Source organism: Melanerpes formicivorus, unplaced genomic scaffold (genome assembly GCF_026170545.1).
Source record: "Melanerpes formicivorus ecotype bairdi unplaced genomic scaffold, bMelFor1.0.p_v2 SCAF_19, whole genome shotgun sequence".
In the NCBI taxonomy this organism is placed as follows: domain Eukaryota; kingdom Metazoa; phylum Chordata; class Aves; order Piciformes; family Picidae; genus Melanerpes; species Melanerpes formicivorus.
In genome coordinates, this window is record NW_027142371.1 from 650,796 (window position 1) to 678,601 (window position 27,806).

A 27,806-nucleotide genomic window follows, 5' to 3' on the forward strand; every position below is an offset into this window, starting at 1 on the left:
GCAGGCCAGCTGTCTGGAAGACATTCTGTCCTGCTAGTAAAAATCGAGGCAAAGAAGGTGTTAAGTATCTCTGCCTTTTCCTCATCCCTTGTCACAACGTTCCCCTCCGTGTCCACCAAGGAGTGGAGGTTGTCCTTTCCCTTCCTCTTGCTATTAATGTATTTATAGAAGGACTTTTTGTTGTCCTTCACAGCAGAGGCCAGTCTAAGCTCCAAATGTGCTTTTGCCTCCCTAATCTTCTTCCTACAAGACCTTAAACTTCTCATGGGTTGCCTCCCCTCTCTTCCAAAGGTGATACACCCTCTTTTCTTCCCTTAGTTCTTTTAGAAGTTCATGAACCATCCAGGCTGGCCGTCTGCCCCGGGGCTCATCTTCCGGCACATTGGCACAGCCTGTCCCTGCGCCTTCAACAGTTCTTCCTTGAAGCAGGTCCAGCCCTCCTGGACCCCTTTCTTTTTAAGGGCTTTATCCCAAGAAACCCTCTGAATTAGCTCCTTGAGTAACCTGAAGTCTGCCCTCTGGCAGTCCAGAGTGGAGGTCTTCTTGCTGCCCCTCTTAGCTTGACTGAATACTGAGAATTCAATTATCTCGTGGTCACTGGCCCCAAAGCACCCTCTGACCACCACATCCCCACCAGCCCTTCCTTAAGGTGTGGCCTAACCAGTGCAGTGTACAGGGGCAGAATGACCTCCCTGCTCCTGCTGGCCACACTGTTCCTGATGCAGGCCAGGATGCCCTTGGCCCTCTTGGCTGCCTGGGCACACTGCAGTTCCCTATGAGATGGGTCTGGCCGACATATGGGGCCCTCTGTTCCCCTCAGGAGGGAATCACCAATAACAATTACCCTCCTCTTTTTTTTTGAGGGAGCAGGTCCTGATGCCAGGGGAAGGCTGTTTAACCTTAGGCTGCTTTGCTTTAGGCTGTTTAACCTTAGGCTGTTTAGCCTCAGGCAGAACCCCAGATGGTGTGTCCTCTGGCATCAGGATCACCTCACCCTCGATCTCCTGTGCCCCATACCTGTTTTCCAAGAGCAGCAGGGAAGGTGAGGGGAGGCGAGGAGGTTTTACTTTGTGGCTTTTGAGAGGAACCTGCTTCCATTCCCCTCTGCTTTTTGGATAACCAGCCTCTGCTGGGGAAAAAGAAGCATGTGGCAGGCAGGGCACTGGGGGGCCATAAACACCCACCCTGCTCTCCCCATCCTTCTGCCTGTGGTGCAGGGAGTATAGGAACTTCACCAACCAGAGCAGCAGAATTTCTCTTCCTAGTTTAATTCCCCATTTGATGGAGTGACAGTGTGACAGCAAGCTCATCCCCACTCCCTCCCAGGGGGCCAGACAGTCTATGTGTGCCACTGTCCTCCTGGTTGCTGGGTTTAGAGGTGGCATGGCACATTCCCCTCCTCACCAAGGCCCTGACTGACCCTGCTCCCAGCCCTGGGGACTACAGGGAGGAGGGTTGGCAGTGGGATACTGTGAGGAGTGGGCACCATGGATGGGGCTGAGCTGAGCTGTGGGGTTTGCCACGCTCCACTGGCACATCACCATCTCCATGTGTCCTGCAGCAAGGACAATCCTGGGGTAGCACAGTGAGCTGGGGACTGCCACAGTGCAGGGATGGAGGCCCGATTGTGGAGGTGGGAGGCTGGGCAATGATGATGGGCTTCTGATGCATGTTATCCCAGCACCCACCAGCAGCCCAGCTGGAATCCAGGCTCCATTCCCTGTAAAAGCTGGAGCAGGAGCTGAGTGAGCTTCCACAGGGCAGTCCAGGGTGTTTAAAGGAGAAGCAGACAGGAGGCTGGACAAGGAGGAGAGGAGTGAGAGCACAAACACAGGAAGGAAGTGGCACTTCTCTACCTGCCACTGCACTGGGGCCATGGCCCCACACCAGGCTGCCAGGAGGTGCCCAGAGTCCCCAAGCATCCCTTCCTGAGTATTCGCCATACCCCTTGCTCGCTGGGAAGGAGACAGTGTGCTGCAGAGGGGATTGGGGCACTCAGGGTTAGGGCAGGGCAGCCTTGAACTTTGGGCTGCAGGCCTGTGCCTGCAGCTGCCTTCAAGCAGGACCAAGAGGTGCTGGGGTGAAGAGAGAAGCTGGGAAGGCACTGGGAGCCTGCTGGTGCTGGATGCACGGACTGGTTTCACATCAGTCACACACCGCCTTCCTCCCCCATGCACAGGAGCTGGAGCTGCAGGCACCCCACTGCAAACACTGCCCCAAACACCAGTGGAATGGAGGCAGGGAAGAGGCAGAGTGGGGACAGGGGCTGCCAAAAAAAGCCAACTCTCCCTAATCCAGATCTAGGGCAGAGGGTGGCAGGATCAGCCCCAGCTCCAGTTCCACACACGGGAACACATGGAGCTGTGGAAGGGGAATAACCCAATTATCCTCAAGGACCAAAGCACTTCCTGCAGTCCCAAGCTCATGCATTTCAAGTTACAAATAGAAAAAGCCCCACAGAATAACCCCAACCCTCCCTGGGTTACTCAGGCTGGGTTCCATCTCCCCCCAAAGCCCCCAGTCCGTCCCCCCCCAAGCACAGCCCTGAGGCCAGTCAGTAAAAACCTTTATTAAACACGAAGCTCAAAGGAACACAAGCTTGTTAAAAGGCAGTAAAAGTGAAAGTGCGTCTCCAGCCCTGCCTGGAGGGCCCCAGGACACCGCCCCCACCTCCCAGCCCCACAGAGCCAGAGGGGAGGAGACGGAGCCTGAAGGCTGAACGGCCACGTGAGGAGGGGAGAAAGAAAAAGCCTGGAGACAGCGTTGGGTTCTCACCTGCAGATACACTCCCCCCACCCAGGACACCCCTGTGTCCCCCACCTGAGGGGACATGTACATGGGCCCAGGGCTGCCAGCCCCATCCAGCCCTGTCCCCCCCCCCCCACAGCCACCTGCCACCGTGGTGGCCTTGCCAGCAGCTCCAGCTTGGCCACAAGCAAAGGCAGGGTGTGCCAGTGAGCACCTCCACGTCCCCCTCAACCAGCACTGTCCCTCTGCTCCCTCCTGCCTCCCCCCTCAACGTCCTGGGAGGGCCCCCACACACCATAAATAATAAATAAATACCCCACGCTCAGCTGGGCTGGGGGCAGCCCCCCTCAGGCAAGGAGAGGCAGCCCTGACCCAGCACCCACCCCCACCGCCACTACCCCCTTCCCGGCACAACAAAACCTCTTGGCACCCCAACTCTGCTGCACAGCCGCCCTCTCCCCAGCCTCCCCCTCCCCCCACCCGCAATTAAAACGCTGTCCCCAGGGGACAATAATAAATTAACCCAAATCTATACACTGGACTGCTTAAAGCTCTGGAACGGCACCCGGTGGAGGAGGCGGCAGCGCCGCCCCGGGCAGCCCCCCTCTCTCATCAGGGCTCTGGGCTGGGGGAATCCTTCCAGATGGGACCCCCTCACCCTGGCATGTCCCTGATGAGGCTGAAGCCAGGGCAGCTGCTGGCCCCCACCAGGCTGAGGGGAGAGGGGGGTGGGGGCTGGAGGGGTCAGAAGAAAATATTGCAAAACAGGGAAGGGGGACAGGAGCAGGGGCTGCTGCAGGGCGGGGCTGCGGGGCCGGTCCTGTGGGCCCAGGGCCGCCTCCTCCCCGGCTGGGCAGCTCCCCTGCGAGCACCAGAGCAGAGCCTCAGAAGTCCAAGGGTGTGAAGTCCCCAAAGTCACAGTCAAAAAGCTCGCTGATGCCCTCGCCCTCCTCCAGCCCGAAGTGGTAGTCCTGCACCTGCGGCGGCGACAGGTTGATGAACTCGTCCGCCAAGAAGCCTGCAAAGTCCTCCCTGTTCTGCTCCAGCAGGGCATCCATGGAGGCCAGCGGGGAGAGGCTCACATCCTCGGACGGGCTCTTGCTGGCCATGGTGCTGGTTCCTGGCAGCAGTGCTTCTGTGGGGGTGGGAAGTGCTGTTTAAGTCCCACCACGCTTGCGTTTTGGCAATGCAGAATCTGCCTTCCCCACCTCCACATGCTGCTCAGCTGCCTCAGCACCACCCCAGCCTGTGCTGGTGGCAGAGGGGACACAGCTGCATACAGAGCCAGAGGCCCTGGGCCAGCATCCCTGTCCCCAGCCCCGTCTTGTTCCCAGCCCCCTCCTGTCCCTATCCCCCTCCTGTCCCATGCCTCAGCTGCCCACCTTGTTCTCCGGGCAGCAGCGACATGTTCACGTCCTGGGCAGGGTGCAGGAGTGGGGAGGCTCTGGGCCGTGAATGGCTGGGAGATGACTCCTCTGTGGGGGCTTTGAAGGGGCTCTTGACAGGGCTACAGACCCCTGAGCTGTCCTCGGGGCAGAGGAAGACGTCGATGGGGCCCTGAGTGCTTCGCACAGAGACCTGGAAAGCCTGGGGGAGGGGGAGAGGAGTGAGACGAGGGGGCACAAGGATGCCCAGGGAGAGGAGTGGGACGAGGGGGCACAAGGAGGCCCAGGGAGAGAGAGGAGCGGGACGAGGGGGCACAAGGAGGCCCAGGGAGAGAGAGGAGTGGGACGAGGGGGCACAAGGACACCCAGGGAGCCTGGGCTGGGCTTTGCTGAGGGTTCTGCAGCCACAGAGAGCAGACAGCAGCCCCAGCTTACCTCTGCTGGGTCCGAGACCTGCAGCTGGGTCTCTGGGGGGGCTTTGATAACCATCACCATTTGCTCTGAGGGGTCCACAACGCTGCGGAGATCCTGGCAGGTGACGTAGGCTGCGGTGTGGCAGTCAAGGAGCAGACACAGGGAGACCTCCACGCGGGCTGTGCAACAGCCTGACTGCAGCACGGCTGGGCCCACCCGGGAGCTGTGCTGTGCGCCCCCCACCCAGCAAACCCCACCCGGCCCTGCACCCAAGGATATTGCTGGTTGGCAGGGTCCTCGGTGAGCAGGCGCAGCTGCACTGAGCACATCTGGATGAGGTCGTCCAGCTGCCGCTCGGCCGCCTGCAGCTCCCGCAGCTCCTTCTCCAGCAGCCGGTGCCGGCTGGGGGCCCCCACGGTGGCCTGGTTGCCCCTGGGGAGCAGAGTGGCCACTCAGGAGCCAAACCCCACAGCTCCCTCTGTCCCACGTGACTGTCCCCATCTGGGACAGGCTAAATCCCACCCCAGATCCAGGCAATCAGCCTTGTGGGGATTTTCCAGGAGGGCACAGCCCTGGGGTCCCTTCCCTGAGCCCTCTACTCCCTGTGCTGGGTCAGGGAGCCCAAGGGGGACTCCACACCAACAGGAATATCAATGCTGCTCAGGAGTCACCTGCAATTGAGCATAGCCTTTGCAAAGGTCTGTGGACCACAGGAAGCCACCACTCAACCCCTGAGCAGATGCCCCAGTGACAGCACTCTGAGCTTCTCTCCCATGAGGATAGACTGAGGAAGCTGGGGCTGTTCTACATGGAAAAGAGAAGGCTCCCAGGAGACCTTCTTGTGGCCTTCCAGGATCTGAAGGGGGCTACAGGAAAGCTGGAGAGGGACTTTTGAGGGTGTCAGGGATTGATAGGACTAGGGGGAATGGAACAAAACTAGAAATGGGCAGACTCAGATTGGATGTTAGGAAGAAGTTCTTCCCCAAGAGGGTGGTGAGAGACTGGCACAGGTTGCCCAGGGAGGTGGTGGAAGCCTCATGCCTGGAGGTTTTTAAGGCCAGGCTGGATGTGCATCTGGGCCACTTGATGCAGTGTGAGGTGTCCCTGGCCATGGCAGGGGGTTTGGAACTGGCTGATCCTTGAGGTCCCTTCCAACCCCTAACAATTCAATGATTCTCTAATTCTATGATTCTCCATCCCAGCAAGACCCTGGTCCACCCTGAGCCCCAGCCAGGCACCTCTCCCATCCCAGGGGACAGCCAAGCACAGCCCCATGAGCCCAGCCCAGGGACGTACAGCCACTGGATGTTGTTCTTGGACTTCTTGGTGATGAGCTGGATGCCCTCCAGGACATTGGTGATGTCGTAGATGCGCCTCTTCTGCACCTTAAGGACCTCGGCCGCCCAGTTGAGGTCCACCACGCCATCGGGCGACTGGCTCAGCAGCTCCAGGAAGCGCTTGGTGGTGAGGTTCAGTGAGGTTTCATAGCGGGACTTCTCCCCAGGAGACTTTGCCCCTGCCAGCCACCAAGGACAAGTGTGATTTAGCCTCAAGGGAAACCCACTGCTGGACCTAAGAGGTCCCAAAACACTTTATCCATGCTTGCAGGCAACTTGTGGACCAGCACCAGCACCCTGAAACGCATCAGCTTTCTCGGGGCAATGGGGCAGGATCCCACATCCTTCACAGGAAGGATGCTGCAGGACCTGTGGTGGGCTCTGACCTGTGCTTTAGCTGTCACCACAAGCTCAGTTGTGACAGCAAGGCCAGGCTGGGCTCAGTGCGGAGAGGATGGAGGGTCTGCTTGGACACTGCACCAACACCATGCTGGTGGTGTTCAGAGAGACAAAACCAGACTGGTGTCCAGCAGGTGAGCAGGACAACCATGCCACCAGGCCAGGGGACAGCAGCACAGGCTGGAGAGAGTGGTCAGAAACAGCTCAGCTCCAGGAACATCCAAAACGACATGAAAGGACAAGGAGAGGCTACCAGGGATGAGCCCAGAGGCACAACCCAGCCTGCGGGCAGCAGAGGCAGGTGCCAAACCCCCTGCTCTGGGCTAGGCTAGCTCAGGAGGCCAGGGGCAGCAAAGCTGGTACCTTTGGCAGTGTTCCTGGCCTTGCCCCGGCCTGCTGGCAGACTCTCGGCTATGTACTGGTGATCCGTCTCCAAGTTCAGCTTCCTCTTCACCTGCAAAGGACAGGGGGCATCGGAGGAACGGCCACCACCACAGCCCCACTTAGCACCGGAGGACAACCCACCCAGGGACCCTCCCCCTCCCCCTCCCCCAGCCCAGGGGGCACAGCACCGCAGCGCACACAAGCCCCTGCTCCTGGCAGGACCAGGCTAACAGCTGTGGCAGGGCTGGGGACCCGGCCCCATGGCGGAGGGGGCCCTGCCACGCTGCGCGGAGCACCCCGAAGGGCGCAGGAAGGGGAGGGTAAGCTGGGCCCAGCGCCCAGGCGGGCGGCTTCCGGAGCGGCTGCTGGGCTAGGGCTGCGCTTGGCAGGTGTGCTGCGTGGCACGGCGTAGCACGGCGTGGCACGGCACGGTTTGTACAGCACGGTGGAGGGCATAGCGTGACCATCAGGGTATCGAGGGCACGACATGGCATAGCACAGGGCAGGGCAACAACAGTACGGAACGGCACAGCCTGGCACAGGGCATAGCCTGGCCTGACACACAGCCCTGCTTGGCACAGCCCAGCTGCTGTACAGCCCCGCTTTGCACGGCCCGGTACCGCACGGCCCGGTACCACAGGGCACGGCCCAGTATAGGAATCGGCTCGGAACTGGGCACGGCCCATCACTGCACGGCTCAGCGCGGCCCAGTACTTCACTACTCCGTTTACAGCCCGGCCCAGTACATGGTCCGGCCCGGTCGCAGCCCTCAGGGTCCCGGGATCCGGCGGCCCCCGCCCCCACTATCGCCCTCCTCCCCGCCCCGGCCCCGGGAGTTACCGGCGGGCGGCCCAGCGCGGGCCGTCTCGGCGCGGCTCCGGGCCGGGCGGGTTGCGGCGTGGCGAAAAGCAAAAGGTCAGCGTCGGTGTGTCCGCCGCCCGCGGGTTCTTCGGCGGCGGAGACGATGAGGAGGTGCGGGGAGGCGCTGCCCAGCAGCGCCGCCAACCCCGCCGCGCCTCCCGCCGCCGCCGCCGCCGCCATGGCTCACATGGCCGCCGGGCCCGGAGCGGCGGGAGGAGCGGCGGGCAGAGCGCGGGTAAGGGTTCGGCCCATAGCGGGGCGCGGGGCCGCTGGGCTCCGCTCGGCTCCGCGCCCGCCGCCGTTATTGTTCGTCGCGCCGGCCCCCGCGCGCCTTTGCGCGCCAAATCCTTTTTGCCGCGAAAGCGGCGCGAGCCTCCCCGCCGCTAGCTCATTGGCTGCACCCTCCTCCGGGCGCCGCTGAGGCGCCGTTTCATTGGGCGACGACCGCGAAGCGACCGGGCGGTGTCCGCGCGTCTATTGGTGCAGGGCAGCGGCGCGGGACGCGCTGACAGAAGGCCAATCGGCGGCGCCGAGCAGAGGCGAGAGGCCAATCGGGGGGGCGGAGCGGGGCCGGGCTTAGGGGTAGAGGGGCGGTGGAAGGGGCAACGCGGGGGCCCCGGCCCTCGCCCTAGCCCTCGCTTTACCTTATAGACTCTCCCCAGAGAAGGGGACTCGACAGCCTCCCTGGGCAGTTTGCTTCAGGGCTCCAGCACCCTCACAGCAAAGAACTTTCTCTTCCTGTTCAGATGGAACCTCCTGGGTTCAACTTTGTGCCTATTGCCACTTGTCCAGCTGCTGAACACCAGCGACAAGAGTTTGGCTCCATCCTCTTGCCCCCACCTTTTAGCTCTTGCTGAGCACTGAGCAGATCTCCTTTGGGGCTGCTGTTCTGCAGGGTTCAGCAGCCCCAGGGCTCTCAGCCTTTCCTCCTCATAGAGCTGCTCCAGGCCCCTCAGCGTCTTTGTAGCTTCTGCTGGACTCTCTCCAGTAGTTTCCTGTCTCTCTGGCTGAAAAGCCGAGAACTGGACAGTACTCCAGCTATGACTTCACTAGGGCAGAGTGAGGGGAAGGAAAACCTGCCTCGACCTGTCAGCCGTGCCCTTCTGAATGCACTCCGGGGCCTTCTTGTCCATGAGAACACATTGATGGCTCACGGGGAAGCAGAACTCCCAGGTCCTTCTCTGCAGGAGTTCAGAGCTGTCCCATCTCCCTCATTGCAAAGCTGCCCTCAGCTTGTTGATGAAGCTGTTGGGCAAGTATAGAGGCTTTGGGCTGTGATGCTGCTTGAGGGTTCCAGCATGCACAGAACAATTGGGATGCTCAGTCTGCTCTGGATGATTCACAGCATGTTTCCAGACAGTGACCAGCTGTGGACCTTGGCCTCAGCACCAGATGATAACCCTTTGCAGGGCAGCAGAGAGTCAGACCTCTGCTGGAAGCAAACTCTGCACTTGACTGTGCTGGCAGCTATCTGTGGTGGTGGACGCGTGTGGCCTGGGTGAGGCAAGGGCAGAGGGGATGGCAGCTGGAGCCGGGAGTGTCCCTGCCACACTGAGACAGATGATAACCCACCCCTGAGACATGCTATAGGCAGCTCCCGCCCCCAGCACATCCCCTGTGCAGGACACTGATAACCCTCCTGCTGCATGAGAAGGCAAAAAAAGAGGAAAAGAAACATAAACATCCTTCTGATAACCCCCAGCTTTTAAGGACTAGACCATGCCCAGGGCCCAGACATGGTGGAATTAATGGGCAAAGTGTGGCGCATGGATCTTGGCCGGACACCTAAACCCCTCTGAGCCAAGCTCAGGGTTTAACCCCTCTGTGCCCTCCATGAGCTACCAAACAGGGGAGAAGGCTGCCCAGGGAGGTGAATGAATCCCTATCCTTGGAGGTGTTTCAAAGAGGCAGAGTTGTGGTGCTGAGGGACAGGGTTTAGCACCAGCCACAGTGGAGCTAGTGTTGGGACTGGATGATCTTAAAGGTTCTTTTCCAACTGGAACGATTGTATGATTCTATTCTTTGATTCTGTGAGCTGCCCCAAGTGTCCCTAGGCAGCCTCGTGGTTGAGCATGGTGGCCCTCAACCCCTTGCTGCTGCTGGGCAGGCTTGTGGAGCAGTGCTGGCTCCTGCCCCAGCCCCACTGCCAACCCTGACCCACCTGGGATGCAGCAGATGGGATGTTTCTCCCGACAGCCTTCCTCTGTGGGCTGCAGGAGGCACTTGCAATGATGAGTAAAGTCCTCACAGGCAGGGACACGCAGGGTCCCTGAGCTGCCACAACAAACGTTGGGCTTTAAGGGATCTTCTGACAGCTGCTGTGGCTGCCGCTCCCTGCAGGACAGCTAGCACGGAGCGGTGCCATCACTTCCTCACCCCCCTGCTTCCTTTAAATATATACTGAGTGTCCGTGACTAGTCATACCCCACCCCACCCCACCCCCCGCCCATGCCTCATTTCTTCACCAGCAAAGAGCAAACAGAAAACGCTGCCGTGCTTCAAGCACATTAACGCAGCTAATTAGCGCCTGGCCCTTCTAATGATCGAGGGAGGGCTTGCTCTGCGGAGCCCTCGCACCGCGCCATCACTACCGGCAATCACAAGCGACAGTTAGATCAGACCAGATGTTTTGCACCACCCTTCCCGTTGCTTCCACCTGGGGAGGGAGAAAAAAAGGCAACCCCCCGGAGGGGGGGCGGGAGCGAAGGGCTGGCAGCGCTCACCCCGTCCCCGGGGAGCTTCGGCCAGGGGCTTCCTGGAGTGAGGCAGGGTTTGGGACACAGCTGCTGCACCAGCTGCTCCCGCTCGGCTCACAAAGGCCGGGTTTTGTGTTGTGGTTGGTTGGGGTTTTTTTAAGTCCCCCGCCCCCCCCCCTAATTCATGCAGGAGTTTATTCAAGGGGAGCAGGTTGTGCTCTGCCCCCCTCTCCCCCTGGCTGCGCTGCAACTTCTCTCAAGGCTTTCAGTGCCGGCGGTGCTGAAAAAAAAAAAGGGGCATTTGTGAAGACAAATGAAAGGCAAATGCTGGTGGGAGAAGGAAGGGCAGGGGCTTTTCTTGCAGGCACACACGAGGGAAGGCAGATGAATTCCATCCCCTGCACAGCTGCAGCCTCCCAGTCTCGCCGGCCCCGCTGAGGAGTGGAGACTTGCTGGAAAGATTAGCTGTCTGCCGGGTGCCGCACAAAGATAAAGTCCTGTCGCCATGGCCCCGCTTGGTCACGGGGAGGACCAGCCAGGCAATTCCCACGCCTTGCACCCCAGCAGGATTTACCCCACGGCATTCACCGAGTTTGGAAACGCTTTGGCCGCCTCTCCCCATCGGGACAGGTGCAGGCTTGCAGCAGGGTAGCTGCTGGTCCCTTCGTGGAAGGAAAAGCACAGAGTGGGGCTGCAGAGGGAGCTGGAGCCAGCAGTGCCCTTGTGGCAAAGAAAGCCTCACCCAGATGGTCTCCTGGGGTGCGTTCAGAAGAGCATGGCCTGCAGGTCAAGGGAGGTTTTCCTCTCCCTGTATTGTGCCCGAGCAAGGCCACACCTAGAGTATTGTGTCTGGTTCTGGTCTCTCCAGTTCAAGAGACAGGAATCTACAGCAGGGGCTACAAAGATGCTGAGGGGCCTGGAGCAGGAAATGCTGGGAGCCCTGGGGCTGTTGAGCCTGGAGAAGAGCAGCCCCAGAGGGGATCTGATCAATGCTCAGCAAGAGCTAAACGGGGAGGGGGGGGGGGGGGCAGGAGGACGGGGACAGACTCTTTTCAGAACCCAGGTTACATCTGAACATGAGGAGAAATTTCTTTCCTGTGAGGGGGCAGGAGGGTGCTGTGAGGTGGAACAGGCTGCTCAGAGAGATTGTGAAGTTTTATTCTCTGGAGAGACTCCAAAGTTGCCTGGACGTTGTGATCCTGGGCAAGCTCCTGGGGGTGACCCTGCTTTAGCAGGGGAGTTGGCCTGGGTGATCTCCAGAAGTCCTTTCCAAGCCCCAGCATGCTGGGATTCAATGATTCTGTGATGTGCCCTTACTTTGTTTAGCTAACAAGCAAAGCAGGTTCAGACTCCTGTCCAGTGCCTGGTACCTGTGCCCTGATCTGGCAGGTGGTTGTACCACAAGGTGTCTGCCCTGAAAGAGGAGTGTTTGGGCCAGGAGCAGGCACACAGAGTGAGGCCAGGACTCCACAAGTAAGTGGGGGACTCACTGAGAGACCTCCCTCCAGCTGACTTTGAACAGTTCCATGTTCTCTGCAACCGCTTGCTTGTGCTCCTGATGGACTGCAAGGCACCAGGGAGCAGTCTGTCCTGTAACCATGCCCCCAGGAACACCCCATGGGAGGTGCTCAGAGCTCCATCCAACCTGACCTGGATTAGTTCCAGGGCTGGGGCATCTCCCACCTCTCTGGGCAAGCTAGGACAGGGTCTCACCACTCTCGGGGAAAAAAAGTCTTCTGTTCAGTGGTTTCAGAGTATCACTCCTTGTCCCATCACAACAGGCCTTGCTCAAAAGCCTGTCCCCAGCTTTTTGATCACCCCCTTTAAGTACTGAAAGGCCACCAGGACTCTCCAGAACCTTTTCTTTTCCAGGCTGAATAACCTCAACTCCCTCAGCCTGGCCTCACAGCAGAGGGCTTCCAGCCCTCTCAGCAGTGCTGTGGCCTCCTCTGGCCCTGCTCCAACAGCTCCATGTCTGTGCTGTGCTGAGGGCTCCAGAGCTGCCCCAGCACTGCAGGTGGGGTCTCAGCAGAGGGGCAGAATCCCCTCCCTGCCCCTACTGCTGTGGATCAGCCCAGGACACAGCTGGCTCCAGGCTGTGAGTGCTCAGTGCCAGCTCATCTCCAGCTTTTCATCCCCTGGCACCCCAAAGTCCTTCTCCACAGGGCTGCTCTCCACCTATTCATCCTCCAGCCTGGATTGATACTGGGGCTTGCCCTGGCCCAGGTGCACTTGGCCTCCTTGAGCCTCATGAGGTTCACACAGGCCTGATGGCGTGGGCCAAGCAGCACTGGCTCTTGCCTCCAAGCTGGCAACAGAAGGGCACAATGGATGCCCAAAACATACTCTGTGCAGGAGCTCTTCACATCCAGGACTAGCAGTGGGTTTAACTACATTACTTCACGTGTTTCAGCTTCATAATGATGACAGTAAAGCCAACAGACAAAAAAAAGATGAGGTTTTTATTACTGTTCTAGAAAGCACAGTGCTTGGAGAGTCAAAGAGTGATGGTACAGAAACAGTCTGCAGCTGAGTCTGGCAGCAAGGCTTGGAGCATTGTGCTACACTGACTGCAGGAGGTGGCAGTCCACAGCCCTGTGTTGGGGCGGGGGAGAACTGAACTTTCTCTCACCACCACATATTCCTACACATCTAATAGCAGCAGGTCCAGCAGGGCTAGGGAGGTTCTCCTCCCCCTCTACTCTGCCCTGGTGGAGACCACACCTGGAATCTGTGTCCAGTTTTGAGATTCCCAGTTCAAGACAGACAGAGACCTGCTGGAGAGAGGCCAATGGAGGCTATGAGGATGATGAAGGGACTGGAACATCTGCCCTGTGAAGAAAGACCGAGAGACCTGGGGCTGGTTAGTCTGGAGAAGAGAAGGCTGGGAGGGGAGGCTGTCAAGATGAAGGTGCCAGGCTCTTTTTGGTGGTGCCCAGTGGGAGGACAAGGAACAACAGGTACAAGCTGGAACCCAGGAAGTTCCACCTCAACATGAGGAGAAACCTCTTTGATGTAAGGGTGCTGGAGCTCTGGAGCAAGCTGCCCAGAGAGGTTGTGGTCTCCTTCCCTTGAGGCTTTCAAAGCCCACCTGGACACATTCCTGTGTGACCTGCCCTGGGTGATCCTGCTTTGGCAGGGAGGTTGGACTGGATTTCCAGAGGTCGCTTCCAACCTCTTACATTCTGAGTCTAAGTCCTTAGGCTGTCCCTAAACCAGGGCCTGAATTCCACAGCAGTTACAACCACAAAACATATCCCATAAGCAGAGGTAATAAAAAGTGTATTTTAGAGCAGTTAAGTTTGTGCTTCCCCCTCCTCCTCAGCAGCTTCCTAAGAAAATGAGGTGAAAATTCTTCTAAGTAACCCCACCTCCTCCAGGGATCTGCTAGGCTTGAGAATTTCAGATTAGCACCCCTTAAACATTAACAGCAGCAGGCAGGCACTACACCAAACAGCATTCTGCCTCATTTTCTCTCCCCCCTTATCAGCTGGATTTCAAAAGCAGCCCCAGCAGCCCCAAGACGTTCTGCTCAGGTTGGCAGGCCCCAGGAAGTCAAACACAACCTGGCAAATAGGAAAGCAGCCTGCAGATATTAGCCAAAGGTCATGTTGATACTGATGGAGTGAAAATGAGGTTGAGTTACAGCAGTTTCTCCTGTGTGGGGGTATCTGCACGGGGTTCTGGTGGTTCCACCACCACCAGCAGGTCGAGGGAGGTGATCCTCCCCCTCTACTCAGCTCTGGGGAGACCCCACCTGGAGTACTGCCTCCAGTTCTGGAGCCCCTATGACAAGAGGGATCTGGAGGTGCTGGAAGGTGTCCAGAGAAGGGCCACAAGGATGATCAGAGGGCTGGAGCTGCTCTGCTATGAGGACAGACTGAAGGAGTTGGGGCTGTTCAGTCTGGAGAAGAGAAGGCTCCCAGGTGACCTCATTGTGGCCTTCCAGTATCTGCAGGGGGCTACAGGAAGGCTGGGGAGGGACTGCTCAGGATCTCAGGCAGTGATAGGACTAGGGGGAATGGAATGAAGCTGGAGGTGGGGAGATTCAGGCTGGAGGTGAGGAGGAAGTTCTTCCCCATGAGAGTGGTGAAGCCCTGGAATGGGTTGTCCAGGGAGGTGGTTGGGGCCCTGTCCCTGGAGGTGTTTAAGCCCAGGCTGGATGAGGCTGTGGCCAGGCTGATCTAGTGTGGGGTGTCCCTGCCCATGGCAGGGGGGTTGGAACTAGCTGATCCTTGTGGTCCCTTCCAACCCTGATACTGTGATACCACCTATCTGTGATGGCTCCCAGCTGGCTGCACACAGGACCCTCTGCAGTCACAGGGGCTCCCCACAAGCACCCACTTTTGTCTGTTTTACCAGTCAGAGGTCATCACAGAATCACAGAATGGTTTGGGCTGGAGGGGACCTTAAGTATCATCTAATTCCACCCTCTCTGCCCTGGGCAGGGACACCTCCCACTAGCCCAGGTTTCTCAAGGCCTCATCCAACCTGGCCTTGAACACCTCCAGGGAAGAGGCATCTACAACCTCCCTGGGCAACCTGCTCCAGTGTCTCACTACTCTCATTGTCATAAATTTTTCCCCTTATCTCCAATCATCCCTGCACTGCTACCCCTACCCAAGCAGAGCTTGAACGACTGTACCAGGGCCAGAAAGCCTCTCAGCAGCCGTATCAGAGTGTCTGCAGCCTCTCCACCCTGATCCAGCTGCCATGAACATATCACAGAATCCCAGAATGCCAACTTGGCAGGGACCCCAAGGATCATCTGGTCCAACCTTTCAAGGTAACAGTAGAGTCAAAATGAGCTGGCCCAGCACCCTGCCAAGATGAGTTTTACAACTGCCCAGTGCAGGGCAACCCACTGCTTCCCTTGGGAGGTGATTCCAGTGTCCAACTGGGGAAACATTCCAGTGTCTCATGGGGAAACATCTTCTCCTGGAGTGCAGTGGGAATGTCCCCAGCAGTAACTTGTCCCCATCACCTCTTGTCTTTTCCATGGGACTCCTTGTAGAAAGGGAGTCTCCATCCTCCTGGGAGCCTCCCTTTCTGTACTGATCCGTGGTAAAAAGATTTCCCCTAAACACAGGTGGCTACTGCACAGACAAGGAGATGGAGGTATTCAAAGTGAGGCTGGACAGGGCTCTGGGCAACCTGATCCAGCTGAGGATGTCCCTGCTGACTGCAGAGGGGGCTGGACTGGATGAGCTTTGGAAGTCCCTTCAAACCCAGACCGTTCTGGGAGTCCCTGGTGGCAAGGACAAAGCACACTGCCAGCCCAGGTTCACAGGTGTAAGCCCTTCGGTGTGCCACCAATTGGACCAGGCAGGGACTTTCCTTTCAGCAGTATCCTCCCCTTGGCTGCAAAACCCAAACAACCCTGAGCTGAACCAAATGTCAGGCACCCATTGAAGTTTTTTTTCCCCTTTGTTAAATAATGTAACTGTCCTGGAAAGGCCTCCTCAGCAGCAGCACACACACACACACACACAAGCTGTCCTGGAGGAGTGAAGCACAGTGGGTATGCTTGGGGCAGCTGGAAATAACCCTCAGCTCCCTTTGTTCCTTCACAAACTAAATGATTAATAGCTCAGGATAGTCAGTCTGCTGAAAACTTTTGATCACTTGGGAGTCATTAACCTTTAAAAACGCCTCTGGAAGAGGGGCTAAAAGATGAATCAGGAGGAGCAGCATCGTTGTCCAGTCCACACTTTCTGCCTGAGAACTTTGTGGGGCTGAGCTGAGCAGTGAGGCACTCTGCTCTTCTTTAAAGGCATCTCCCAGTCAGGTGTTGAGGAAGAAAGCAGGCACCTCTTGTCTTTTCCATGGGACTCCTTGTAGAAAGGGAGTCTCCATCCTCCTGGGAGCCTCCCTTTCTGTACTGATCCGTGGTAATAAGACCTCCCCTAAACACGGGTGGCTACTGCACAGACAAGGAGATGGAGGTATTCAAAGTGAGGCTGGACAGGGCTCTGGGCAACCTGATCCAGCTGAGGATGTCCCTGCTGGCTGCAGAGGGGGTTGGACTGGATGAGCTTTGGAAGTCCCTTCCAACAAAATAAATGATTAATAGCTCAGGATAGTCAGTCTGCTGAAAACTTTTGATCACTTGGGAGTCATTAACCTTTAAAAACGCCTCTGGAAGAGGGGCTAAAAGATGAATCAGGAGGAGCAGCATCGTTGTCCAGTCCACACTTTCTGCCTGAGAACTTTGTGGGGCTAGGCTGAGCTGAGCAGTGAGGCACTCTGCTCTTCTTTGAAGGCATCTCCCAGTCAGGTGTTGAGGAAGAAAGCAAGCAAGCCAGGCAAAATAAAAGCTGATGCAGACAAAACAGACCCATGTTCATCTTAACATTCACAGAAGATCAGGCCTGGAGGGGGCAAGGGGGGGAAGTAAGCAGCCCCTGCTTTGGGGCTGTTCAGCAGTCGGCTGCCTCACAGGTGGCTTCCAGCTGTCCCCTTTATTTCTTTGGGGTTTAATGCTAATAAAAAAGGAAGACAAACAGGGGACTTAGTTCCCCACACAATGCACTGGGGGAGGGCAGGGAGTGTAACTTCTGCATCGGACAAGTCTGACTCAGACAAATTACTTCTAGTTCACTTCCCTACTACACGCCTGCATTGTTCCAACACCTTGGTGGCATAAGGGGCTCATCTCCAGCTATCTGCTCACAGGAACAGCAATGTGGCCTTCAAGGCTGCTGAAGAACTGCTCCAATTACTTCCCTGGAGGAATAAGTGACTTGTAGCTTAACGCCCCGCACCCCGCAGCAGGAGAGCCAACCGTCCGCAACCGCCCAGCTCAGGGGGGCTGCTGCTGCTGCTGCTGCTGCTGCTGCTGCAGGGACCCACTGCAGGGATGAGCTGCAGCTTGGCTTCCAGGGATGGCAGCTGAAGTACAGATGGCTGGAGGCTTGGGCACTTGCTTGGAAAGTGAGGCTGGTGATAGATGCCCACGAGGAAAAGGGTGCCAAGAACCTAGGGTGCCGCTGCCAGGCTGATGCTAAAGTGTTGCTGCTGGCTTGGTCTGGCCTTCTAAAAAGGACAGAGACACTATGGCAGTGTCAGCAGGACAGGGCAGGTCCCTTGCCCTTCACATGGCCACAGAAGTGCTTCACCAGCAGCCACATGGTTTAGGTGGTAGAACTACCAGTGCAATCAGAATCATTTGGGTTGGAAAAGACCTTTAAGACCACAGAATCAGAGAATTGGCAGGGTTGGAAGGGGCCTCAAGGCTCAGCCAGTCCCAACCCCCCTGCCATGGCCAGAGACACCTCACACTACAGCAGGTTGCTCACAGCCACATCCAGCCTGGCTGCAAACACCTCCAGGCATGAGGCTTCCACCACCTCCCTGGGCAAGCTGTGCCAGGCTCTCACCACCCTCATGGGGCACAACTTCTTCCTAACATCCAAGCTGAATCCACCCATTTCTAGTTTGTTTCCATCCCCCCCAGTCCTATCCCTCCCTGACACCCTCCAAAGTCCCTCCCCAGCTTTCTTGGAGCCCTCTTCAGACCCTGGAAGGCCACAATTAGGTCTATTTGAAGCCTACTTTGTTTGGAAAAGACCTTCATGATCATCAAGTCCAACCATTACCTAACTCTAATAGAGCCACTACTACACCATATCCTTGAGCACCCTATCTAGAAGGCTTTTAAATACATCCCAGCTACTGGGCAGCCTGTTCCAGTCTTTGGGAACCCTTCAGTATAGAAGTTTTTCCTAAGGTCCAGACTAAACCTCCCATGCTGTAACTTTATGCAATTTCCTCTTGTCCTACCACTTGTTACTTGGGAGGAGAGACCAATCCCCTTTCAAGTAGTTGTAGGGAGCAATGAGGTCCTCTCTCAGCGTCCTTTTTTCCAGTCTAAACTACCCCAGTTCCCTCAGCTGCTCTTCACAAAACTTAGTCTCAAGAGCATTGAGTCCAGCCAGTAACCCATTATCAAATCCTCCACTAAACTCTGTCCCTCAGCACCACACCTACATGGCTTTTAAATCCCTTCAGGGATGATGGTTCAACCCCTTCCCTGGGCAGCCTGTTCCAGGGCTTAGTTCCAGAAGAAAAGGATTTTTGCCTCTAAGGGAATCCCAAGCCTTTCTCAGAGAGAAGAATGCCAGCTCAAAATGGAAAGGGTTCAGAATCAGAGGGATCACACAGTCAGCCTGCACAATAATGGCTACAATAATTACACAGAGTCAAGGACTTGTGAGGCTAATGGATTGTTTGAGTGGGAAATGCTCAAGTCAGATTGTAGAATGAGTTTTCTGACAGTCATCAGAGCTTGCAGGAATTCAGCAATCTTAGCAGAACAGCACTTACAGGATGGCCAAGGGATCAGGCCCAGCCAGCATGGATTTAGGAAGGGCAGGTCCTGCCTGACCAACCTGATCTCCTTCCATGCTCAAGTGACTGCCTGGTGGATGTGGGGCAGGCTGTGGATGGAGTCTACCTGGACCTCAGCAAGGCCTTTGACACCATCCCCCACAGCAAACTCCTGGCCAAGCTGTCAGCCCCTGGCTTGGACAGCAGCACTCTGAGCTGGGTTAGGAACTGGCTGGAGGCTGAGCCCAGAGAGTGGTGGTGAATGGTGCCACAGCCAGCTGGCAGCCAGGCACCAGTGGTGTGCCCCAGGGATCAGTGCTGGGCCCTGTGCTCTTTAACATTTTCATTGATGACCTGGATGAGGGCATTGAGTCCACCAGCAGTAAATTTGCAGATGACACCAAGCTGGGGGCAGGAGTTGATCTGCTGGAGGGTTGAGAGGCTCTGCAGAGGGACCTGGACAGGCTGGACAGATGGGCAGAGGCCAAGGGCATGAGATTGAACACATCCAAGTGCCAGGTTCTGCACATTGGCCACAGCAACCCCAGGCAGTGCTACAGGCTGGGGTCAGAGTGGCTGAGAGCAGCCAGGCAGAGAGGGACCTGGGGGTGCTGGTTGATGGTAGGCTGAACATGAGCCTGCAGTGTGCCCAGGCAGCCAAGAGGGCCAGTGGCATCCTGGCCTGCATCAGGAACAGAGTGGCCAGCAGGAGCAGGGAGGTCATTCTGCCCCTGTACACTGCACTGGTTAGGCCACACCTCGAGTCCTGTGTCCAGTTCTGGGCCCCTCAGTTTAGGAAGGAGGTTGACTTGCTGGAAGGTGTCCAGAGAATGGCAACAAAGCTGGGGAGGGGTTTGGAGCACAGCCCTGTGAGGAGAGACTGAGGGAGCTGGGGTTGCCTAGCCTGGAGAAGAGGAGACTCAGGGGAGACCTTATCACTCTCTACAACTACCTGAAGGGAGGCTGTAGTCAGGTGGGGGTTGGTCTCTTCTGCCAGGCAGCCAGCACCAGAACAAGAGGACACAGTCTCAGGCTGCACCAGGGGAGGTTCAGGTTGGATGTTAGGAAGAAGTTCTATACAGAGAGAGTGATTGCCCATTGGAATGTGCTGCCCAAGGAGGTGGTGGAGTCGCTGTCATTGGAGGTGTTCAGGAGGAGACTTGATGGGGTGCTTGGTGCCATGGGTTAGCTGTTTGGGTGGTGTTGGATTGGTTGATGGGTTGGACACGATGATCTTGAAGGTCTCTTCCAACCTGGTTTGGTTTATTCTAAAATAAATGGTTTTATTCTAAAATACTAACAGTCACTATTGATGCTTCTGACCCTAAAAGAGTGCTGCCAGCAGTGCTACAAATAAGACCTCACCTAGAGCTTCAGTAGTTTTTTTTTCCCTCTCAACTTGAATCTTTATCTACACCAAGCAAAATATTTAAGTGCAAAGAAACAAATCCATTTCCTAGCTTCTCCAGCTTTCCTGGGGTCCAGCTGATGACATCCTGCAAGGTGTTCAAATTGAAGGACTCAGTTCAGACTGCAACAGCAGGTGAAGGTAAAAGGTAGAGGTACCCCAGTAACCACCCCCAGTTGTTATGGCAAAGCAGCATCTTGGGTCTTGGCACCAAACATGAGTCTGTCATGGATCTGCATGGCAGGAACACAAAGCAGCTTCTGTCTCTGCACTAGGATCTCACAGGGACTGCAGCTGGACTCAGTGTTACATTCAATTTAAGAGCCAAAAGCCTCTTACCCCACTCCACCCGAGCCAGGTGGGATGCAATTCAATCCCAAACATTGCAGCACCAGACTGTGGGGAGGGGAACATTTCACCCTCCCTCTTGCTGACACAGAGAGTGGAAAAATAAAGAGCAAGGCAGCACTTGGACTATGTGGAATAGTAATAAAAGAGCATAGGAGAAGTTACTCCAGAAGAAGCTGAGAACTGTTTTCTACTCAGAAGCTGCCTGCACACTTCAGTCTTCTGTTCAGTTGTACCATTGACTATGACAAAGTGCTAGAGCCTGAGGTGTAGAGACTGCAGAAGATGATGAACAGCATCAGCAGGATTATGAAATGAGATGGTCAGGTCAGGATGGAAAAGCAGATGGGTGCAGAAAGAAGCAGATGGGTGCAGGAGAGCAAACAATAGTGCCTGAGCTGCAAGGGAATGGTTAGCACAGGAGCTTTAGTGACTCTCTTCCAAGTATCACCACATACAGCAGTGTTGTCAGGAATGCTTTAATGCACTTCATTTAGTGTTATATGGCAGTTAAGTGCTTTGCACTATTATTAACAGTTTGGATTGATTAATTGAAACAGTTTTCTCTCTCAGCTTTGCACTCAAACTCCTGTTAGGGCCCAGCAGGGCTCATCAGCCTGGTTTTGAAGTGGAAGATTCACTCTTACGTTCAGGTGCGGCCTTAAGCCGGTTCAGCAACACAAGTGCACCAACTGCAGGTACACTCATGTTTGATTCCAGACACACATGCTATGCAAGGCAGGTTCTGGACCCAAGGGAAGCCCAGGTGCTGATCCTCCACCCAAACAAAAGTGCTTGCTTCAAGTGTGGCTGGTTTCTGCGTGTGAAGCACCCAGCGGGATCCGAGGGCGTGCGATGTGCCACAGCCTGTTCCCAAAGCAGCCCAAGTTGTGTAACTCTCTCTGGTATTTAGTTCAAGCAGCTTTAAAAAAAAACCCCAAAACAAACACCAAACCTCTACAAGTAAGTTGAAAACAATGACAGGGTATTAATTGCTGCGCTCTGCAGAGGAGCGGATTCAGCCCAAAGCACCTGAATGACACCAAGCAAAACCAGTCCTTCCAAGCCTGATTTACCAGGTGGGAAGCAGAAAATCTGCAGTTTCATTCTCAATCACCTCATTGCCTCCCTGAGGGAACACTGCTGAGGAGCTCCCTTAAAGAGTCAGAGCTTACAGGAGACCTCCAGTCATCCACAGGAAGAAAGAAACCATGTCCCTGTTTCCAGCCCTGAGCAGCTCCCCCTCTCCCAGCACAGGAAAACACTTCTGCCCTGTAAGCATTGGGGTGATCCCCAAAACACTTTCCCATGGGGAGGCAAACTCCCCACTGCCATTTTATAACCATATTTAATTTCTTAAAGACCCCCAAGAACCTCAAAGCCACAGCACAGGGAAAATAAGGCCTCTCTTAAACAACAGACTGCACCAAGTCTCTGTGGATATTTCCTTGCTCTGAACAGAGCCAAGAGGGGACGGATGGGAACGTTCTGGCCAGGCCACAGATGGCAGCTCTGCTGGAGAGATGTCAATTACAAATGAATCACCAGTCAGGAGCAACAGAACAACCTTTTCCCTTTGCTGCTGGAAGGGAAAAAGCTCTTTTCTGGTGAGCCACCTACTTGCTGTCTGTCCTTTTGTTGTAAACGAGGAAGTCGGAGACGTCGTGCCACACCTCGCTGTCGTCGTACAGGTAGGTCATGGAGGACTGCAGAGAAGGCTGCAGAGTCTGCCTGTGGTATTCAAAGAGCCACAGCACTGTCCCCCACACCAGGGCAGCAACGAGAGGGAAGGGATCTTGCTTTGGCTGAGGGATGTAGCCCTTCTCCACTGCCAGGCGGGACAGGCCGAAGAGGATACGGGACAGCAGGTACATGACAATCTGCAGGGAGAGAAAACCCAGAGGGCATTGGAGCAGGACCCTGGCCACACGTGCCAGCCAGGGTAAAGAAGCCAGGCAGGAGGGGGGCAAACAGTTCACCCAACTTTAAAGCAAACAGGCTGTAGGTTCACATCTCAAGCAGTTTCTGTAACTAGGGATCATAGAATTGTTTTGGTTGGAAAAGATCATCCAGGCCAACCCTTCTCAGGAGCAGGGAAGTCATTGTGCCCTGTGCTCAGCACTGCTCAGGCCACACCTTGAGTCCTGTGTCCAGTTCTGGGCCCTTCAGTTTAGGAAAGATGTTGAGTTGCTGGAAGGTGTCCAGAGAAGGGCAACAAACCTGGGGAGGGGTCTGGAGCACAGCCCTGTGAGGAGAGGCTGAGGGAGCTGGGGTTGCTTAGCCTGGAGAAGAGGAGGCTCAGGAGAGACCTTCATGGTCTCTCCAACTCCCTGAAGGGTGGTTGCAGCCAGGTGGGGGTTGGTCCCTTCTCCCAGGCACCCAGCACCAGAACAAGAGAACACAGTCTCAAGCTGTGCCAGGGGACGTTAAGGCTGGAGGTTAGGAAGAAATTCTTCCCAGAAAGAGAGATTGGCCATTGGGATGTGCTGCCCAGGGAGGTGGTGGAGTCCCCATCACTGAAGTGTTTAAAGTAAGACTGGATGAGGCCCTTAGTGCCATGGTTTCCTTGTTTAGATGGTATTGGGTGACAGGTTGGACTTGATGATCTCTGAGGTCTTTTCCAGTCTCCACTGCAAGGGCCTCTAGCCACACTCCTGATGTTATGGAAGGCAATGCCAGGGATGGGGAGGAAGAACTGCCCATTGTAAGTGAAGATCAGGTTGGTGATCATCTGAAGAACCTGAAAGTGTTCAAGTCCATGGGACCCGATGGGATACACCCATGGGTGCTGAGAGAACTGGCAGAGGAGGTTGCTGAACCCCTCTCTATTATATTTCAAAAGTCCTGGCAGTCTGGTGAAGTCCCCACAGAGTGGAAAAGGGGAAAGATCACCCCCATTTGCAAAAAGGGTAAGAAGGAGGAACCAGGGAAGTACAGGCCAGGCAGTCTCACCTCTGTGCCTGGAAAGATCATGGAGCAGATCCTCCTGGAGGCACTACTGGCTCAGAAGAATAGTGAAGAGGTGATTTGGAACAGTCAGCATGGCTTCACCAAGGGCAAATCCTGCCTGACCAACCTGGTGGCCTTCTGTGAGCAGGTGACAACATTCATAGCTGAGGGGAGAGCAACTGATGTCATTTACCTGGACCTGAGCAAAGCCTTCGACACTGTCCCACACCACATCCTGGGCTCCAGGCTGGTGACACATGGGTGTGATGGGTGGAGCACTAGATGGATAAGGAATTGGCTTGATGGCCGCACCCAAAGAGTGGCTGTCAATGGCTCCATGTCCCAGTGGAGGCCAGGGACAAGCAGAGTCCCTCAGGGATCAGTCCTGGGACCAGGTTTGTTCAACATCTTTGTGGGTGCCATGGACAGTGGCACTGAGTGCACCCTCAGCAAGGTTGCTGATGACACCAAGCTGTGTGGTGCAGCAGACAGCTGGAGGGAAGGGAGGCCATCCAGAGGGACCTTGACAGGCTGGAGAGGTGGGCACAAGCCAACCTCATGAGGTTCAGCAAGAGCAAGTGCAGGGTCCTGCAGCTGGGTGGAGGCAATCCCAGGCACAAATCCAGGCTGGGCAGTGACTGGCTGGAAAGCAGTCCTGAGGAGAGAGACTTGGGGGTGCTGGTGGAGGAGAAGCTCACCAGGAGCTCTCAGTGTGCACTTGCAGCCCAGAAAGCCAACCAGAGCCTGGGCTGCATCAGGAGAAGTGTGGCCAGCAGGGCAAGGGAGGTGATTCTCCCCCTCTGCTCAGCCCTGGGGAGACCCCACCTGGAGTACTGCATCCAGTTCTGGAGCCCCTATGACAAGAGGGATGTGGAGGTGCTGGAAGGTGTCCAGAGAAGGGCCACAAGGATGAGCAGAGGGCTGGAGCACCTCTGCTGTGAAGACAGACTGAAGGAGTTGGGGCTGTTCAGTCTGGAGAAGAGAAGGCTCCCAGGTGACCTCATTGTGGCCTTCCAGGATCTGCAGGGGGCTACAGGAAGGCTGGGGAGGGACTGCTCAGGATCTCAGGGAGTGATAGGACTAGGGGGAATGGAATGAAGCTGGAGGTGGGGAGACTCAGGCTGGAGGTGAGGAGGAAGTTCTTCCCCATGAGAGTGGTGAAGCCCTGGAATGGGTTGTCCAGGGAGGTGGTTGGGGCCCTGTCCCTGGAGGTGTTTAAGCCCAGGCTGGATGAGGCTCTGGCCAGGCTGATCTAGCGTGGGGTGTCCCTGCCCATGGCAGGGGGGTTGGAACTAGATGATCCTTGTGGTCCCTTCCAACCCTGACTGATACTATGATAATTCTGTATTCTGTAACTCTACCAAGGCCCTGCTGATCCATGTCCCTCAGCACCACATCCCTGCCTCTCTGGAACACCTCCAGGGATGGGGATTCAGCCACCTCCCTGGGCAGCCTGTGCCAGTGGTGGAGAACCCTTCCAGTGAAGAATTTTCTTCCAGTATCCAACCTAAACCTCCCCTGGTGCAACTTGAGGCCATTTCCTCTTGTCCTGCTGCTTGTTACTTTGCTGAAAAGACGAACCCCCACCGCGCTCCAACCTCCTTTCAGGGAGCTGTAGAGAGCAATGAGGTCTCCTCTCAGCCTCTTCTTCTCCAGACTAAACAACCCCAGGACCCTCAGCTGCTCCTCTCCAGACCTTTCCCCAGCTTTGTTGCCCTTTTCTGGACATGCTCCAGCACCTCAATGTCCTTTCTGGATTGAGAGGCCCAGCTCAACCCAACACTCAAGGTATGGCCTCACCAGTGCTGATTACAGGGGGGCAGTCACAGCCCTGCCCCTGCTGGCCACACTATTACTGAGCCAGGCCAGGATGCTGTTGGCTTCTTGGCCACCTGGGCACACTCTGGCTCATGTTCAGTCAACTGTGAAACAACACCCCCAGATCCTTTTCCACCAGGCAATTTCCAGCCATTCTGCCCCAAAGCTGGAGCACTGATGGGGTGGTTGTGACCCAAATGGGGAACCCAGCACTTGGCCTTCTTGAATCTCATACAGATGGCCTTGGCCTGGATCTTGGTGTCTTTTCTATGCCCTCCAAGTCCTGATTCTCTACTGGTGATCTAACTTGGTGATCAACAACTCACACTTAATGCAACACATCCATGCAGTTGCACAACTTCTGACTTTGATGCTCAGATGCTGCTGCTGACAAGAGTCACAGAGCAGCCCTGCTAACCTGCCAAGTAGCTACAAACTCAGTCTGGACACGTTCTAAAACCAGACTCAGGGTAGGCTCTGCAGGGCACTGCATAAGCAAAGCAGTTCTGATTAATCTCTGGCTGTATGTTAACAACCAGCTGTAAACCAAACATCTCCTGAGCAGCTTCTGGCAGCTGAACCAGTTGAATAGCTCAGCAGCTCTGCACTCACAAGGTTCAAGCTGAATGGTTTAATCATACAAATAGCCAGGTCAGGAGAGTCTGCAGTCAAGTTACCAAAGGTCTGATGTCAGCTGGGGTAACTAGCAGCTTGGGCTTGTTTGAGGTCTTGAGCAACATGTTTTAGTGGGAGGTGTCCCTGCCCATGGCAGGGGGGCTGGAACGAGATGATCTTTAAGGCCCCTTCCACCTCAAACCATTCTGTGGTTGACTTCCCTGCTTTCCCAGGCAGCTCTGGAGGTAAACTTGGGCTTCTAACACCCAACCACCTCCAGCATTTCAGCACAAAGCAGCCAAACCAAGAAAAACATCATAAAAGAGTACTGCAGCATGGTAAAACCCCCGGAAACACGCCAGGCTGTCCTGCCCGCTTCCTGGCACACAACCACCCACCTGCAGGGATTAGTTGTCAAGGAAACTTGCAACCAACGTATTTACCTGGCTGTTGATGGGGTTGTTGTCACCAAACACCAGCCAACCCCCAATGCAGGCTGCAAAGAAAGAATGAAAGGGGATTTTTTTCCCTTGCAGCCGGGACTGCAACGCCATCAGCCCCTTGTAGGTGAACACAAAATAGGCCAGGTTCCGGGAGTGAGTGTATGTAGCCTGAGCAATGGATTTCAGTTTCTCTCTTAAACTGAAGAAAAGAAACAGAGAATTAGGAGAGCAGAAAGGGCAGGAACACTGCAGCCCCCTCAGCCTGGGCACTACACCCCGGCTGGCCTACCCAGCTCAACTGATAGCTTGGGCAGGCTACAGAACACCTTTTGAGGAAGGAGAAATACCTCCACCTCTGGCCAGAGGACAGCTCTGCTCAGACTGCAGCCTGTGCTTCTGCTCAGTTCTATGAATTCAACAAAAAAGCAGCTTATCTGTATTATTTTTTTTGCCTAAATGCAAACTTCTGGCATAAGCAGAGGTTTAGCAAGCACAACTTGCACTGCTAGAGTTTGGCTCCCCTTCTTTGAGCAGAGAGCAGGGTGCTGCTGTTCACACCTGCTTATTTCTCCTCTGGCTACTGGTTCTCACCAACCATTCCACACGTGGCTGACCCCCAGGACTGTGTATTTGCTGTATGCATTTGACTCAGCTATCAGAGCAACAACCCAGGACCATCACTCCTGTACATTTCTGCTTTTCAAGCCCTCTGGAAACACGAAAAAAATCGAATGCCTGGAATCAGAATGCTTTCATCCATCGGAGAATTACAGAACTAGGGTTTGTACCTTCCACTCTTGAAGAGGAAAGTCATCACCAGGGCATGTGGGGCACGAACTTTTGCTCCATAACTGCAAAAGCAAAGAGAGACTTCAGAGTTTTGCATTACACTGTGACATGGCTGTATTTCTGTTCTACTGGCAGCCAAAAGGGTCTGCTTCTGCAACTACACCGTACTTACAGTCACCCCAGTAGCAGCAGCGCACCAAGACAGGGTGCGCCCAGGCCACCGGCCTAGAAGGTCCCTCCCGAGGCGCCAGACCCAGCGGGGACCCTAAACTCGGTTAAACTCCCCGCCTACCAGAGAGGGCGACGGCAACGCCCTTCCCGAACCTCCATAACAGCCGCCACGGCCTCCTACCAGCGAGGCAGCCTCAAGCCGGACACATGGCGGCCTCCAAGCGACTAGGCCTTAGGGCACCCAGGCGCTCCCCCGCGACCGGTCCTGTCACCCCATCCTTCCCTCAGTCACCCCCGCCGCACTCACACGGCCCCATTACGGAAGCCCTTGAGGACGGCGAGCGCGGCATGGTAGCGGCGCTGCTGCAGGAGGGTGTTGGCGGCGCGGAGCACAGCGCGGAGCGCATCCCCACCATCAGCCATGGCGAACCACCCCACCCGGCCCGCGCTGCCTACAGTGCCACCGCTTCCGGGGGTAAAACCCATCCCGCAGCGCCCATAGGTTCCTTCCGCTGTTTATCGACGCTCCTGGCCAATAGGCAACGACATCTTGACCACTCAGTAGTGGTGAGCCTCAGTCCCGCAGCCAATGGGACGCGCGACTGGCGTCCCGCCCACTGCCTCTTGCTGAGGCCATCGGCGGGACAGCGCTCGCCGCTGGGGGCCCTTGCGGGACGGCTCGGCCAGGCCAGGCCAGGCCAAGGGTCATGGGG

General features: G+C 56.0%; 2 protein-coding genes across 2 annotated transcripts; both read right to left on the bottom strand.

Annotated features, from left to right (window-relative positions):
• Window positions 1-3,227: 3,227 nt before the first annotated feature.
• On the bottom strand, window positions 3,228-7,898 carry E2F1 (E2F transcription factor 1). The gene is made up of 7 exons (XM_068149749.1): window positions 7,508-7,898; window positions 6,647-6,737; window positions 5,844-6,063; window positions 4,827-4,979; window positions 4,569-4,683; window positions 4,131-4,335; window positions 3,228-3,883 (listed from the first exon to the last, which is right to left on the bottom strand). The coding sequence occupies exons 1-7, from the start codon at window positions 7,706-7,708 to the stop codon at window positions 3,633-3,635; spliced, it is 1,236 nt and encodes a 411-aa protein (XP_068005850.1). The 5' UTR covers window positions 7,709-7,898; the 3' UTR covers window positions 3,228-3,632.
• Window positions 6,658-27,689, bottom strand: PXMP4 (peroxisomal membrane protein 4). Its single transcript, XM_068149751.1, has 5 exons — window positions 27,401-27,689; window positions 26,922-26,984; window positions 26,134-26,332; window positions 21,929-22,188; window positions 6,658-6,737 (listed from the first exon to the last, which is right to left on the bottom strand). Exons 1-5 carry the CDS (start codon window positions 27,577-27,579, stop codon window positions 6,734-6,736), a joined length of 705 nt encoding a protein of 234 aa, XP_068005852.1. The 5' UTR covers window positions 27,580-27,689; the 3' UTR covers window positions 6,658-6,733.
• Between the last annotated feature and the right edge of the window lie 117 nt (window positions 27,690-27,806).

What these genes read in the sequence shown, in the direction of transcription:
- E2F1 (XM_068149749.1), bottom strand. Translation starts at nt 7,708, where the DNA reads ATGGCGGCGGCGGCGGCGGCGGGAGGCGCGGCGGGGTTGGCGGCGCTG. An exon ending in GGCCAGGAACACTGCCAAAG is followed by an intron (nt 6,064 to 6,646) that starts GTACCAGCTTTG and finishes GGTGGCTGGCAG; the next exon opens with GGGCAAAGTCTCCTGGGGAG. An exon ending in GCTGCTGCCCGGAGAACAAG is followed by an intron (nt 3,884 to 4,130) that starts GTGGGCAGCTGA and finishes CCACCCCCACAG; the next exon opens with AAGCACTGCTGCCAGGAACC.
- PXMP4 (XM_068149751.1), bottom strand. Translation starts at nt 27,579, where the DNA reads ATGGGTTTTACCCCCGGAAGCGGTGGCACTGTAGGCAGCGCGGGCCGG. An exon ending in GGCTTCCGTAATGGGGCCGT is followed by an intron (nt 26,985 to 27,400) that starts GTGAGTGCGGCG and finishes TTGCTTTTGCAG; the next exon opens with TTATGGAGCAAAAGTTCGTG. An exon ending in TTCCTCTTCAAGAGTGGAAG is followed by an intron (nt 26,333 to 26,921) that starts GTACAAACCCTA and finishes TCTTTTCTTCAG; the next exon opens with TTTAAGAGAGAAACTGAAAT.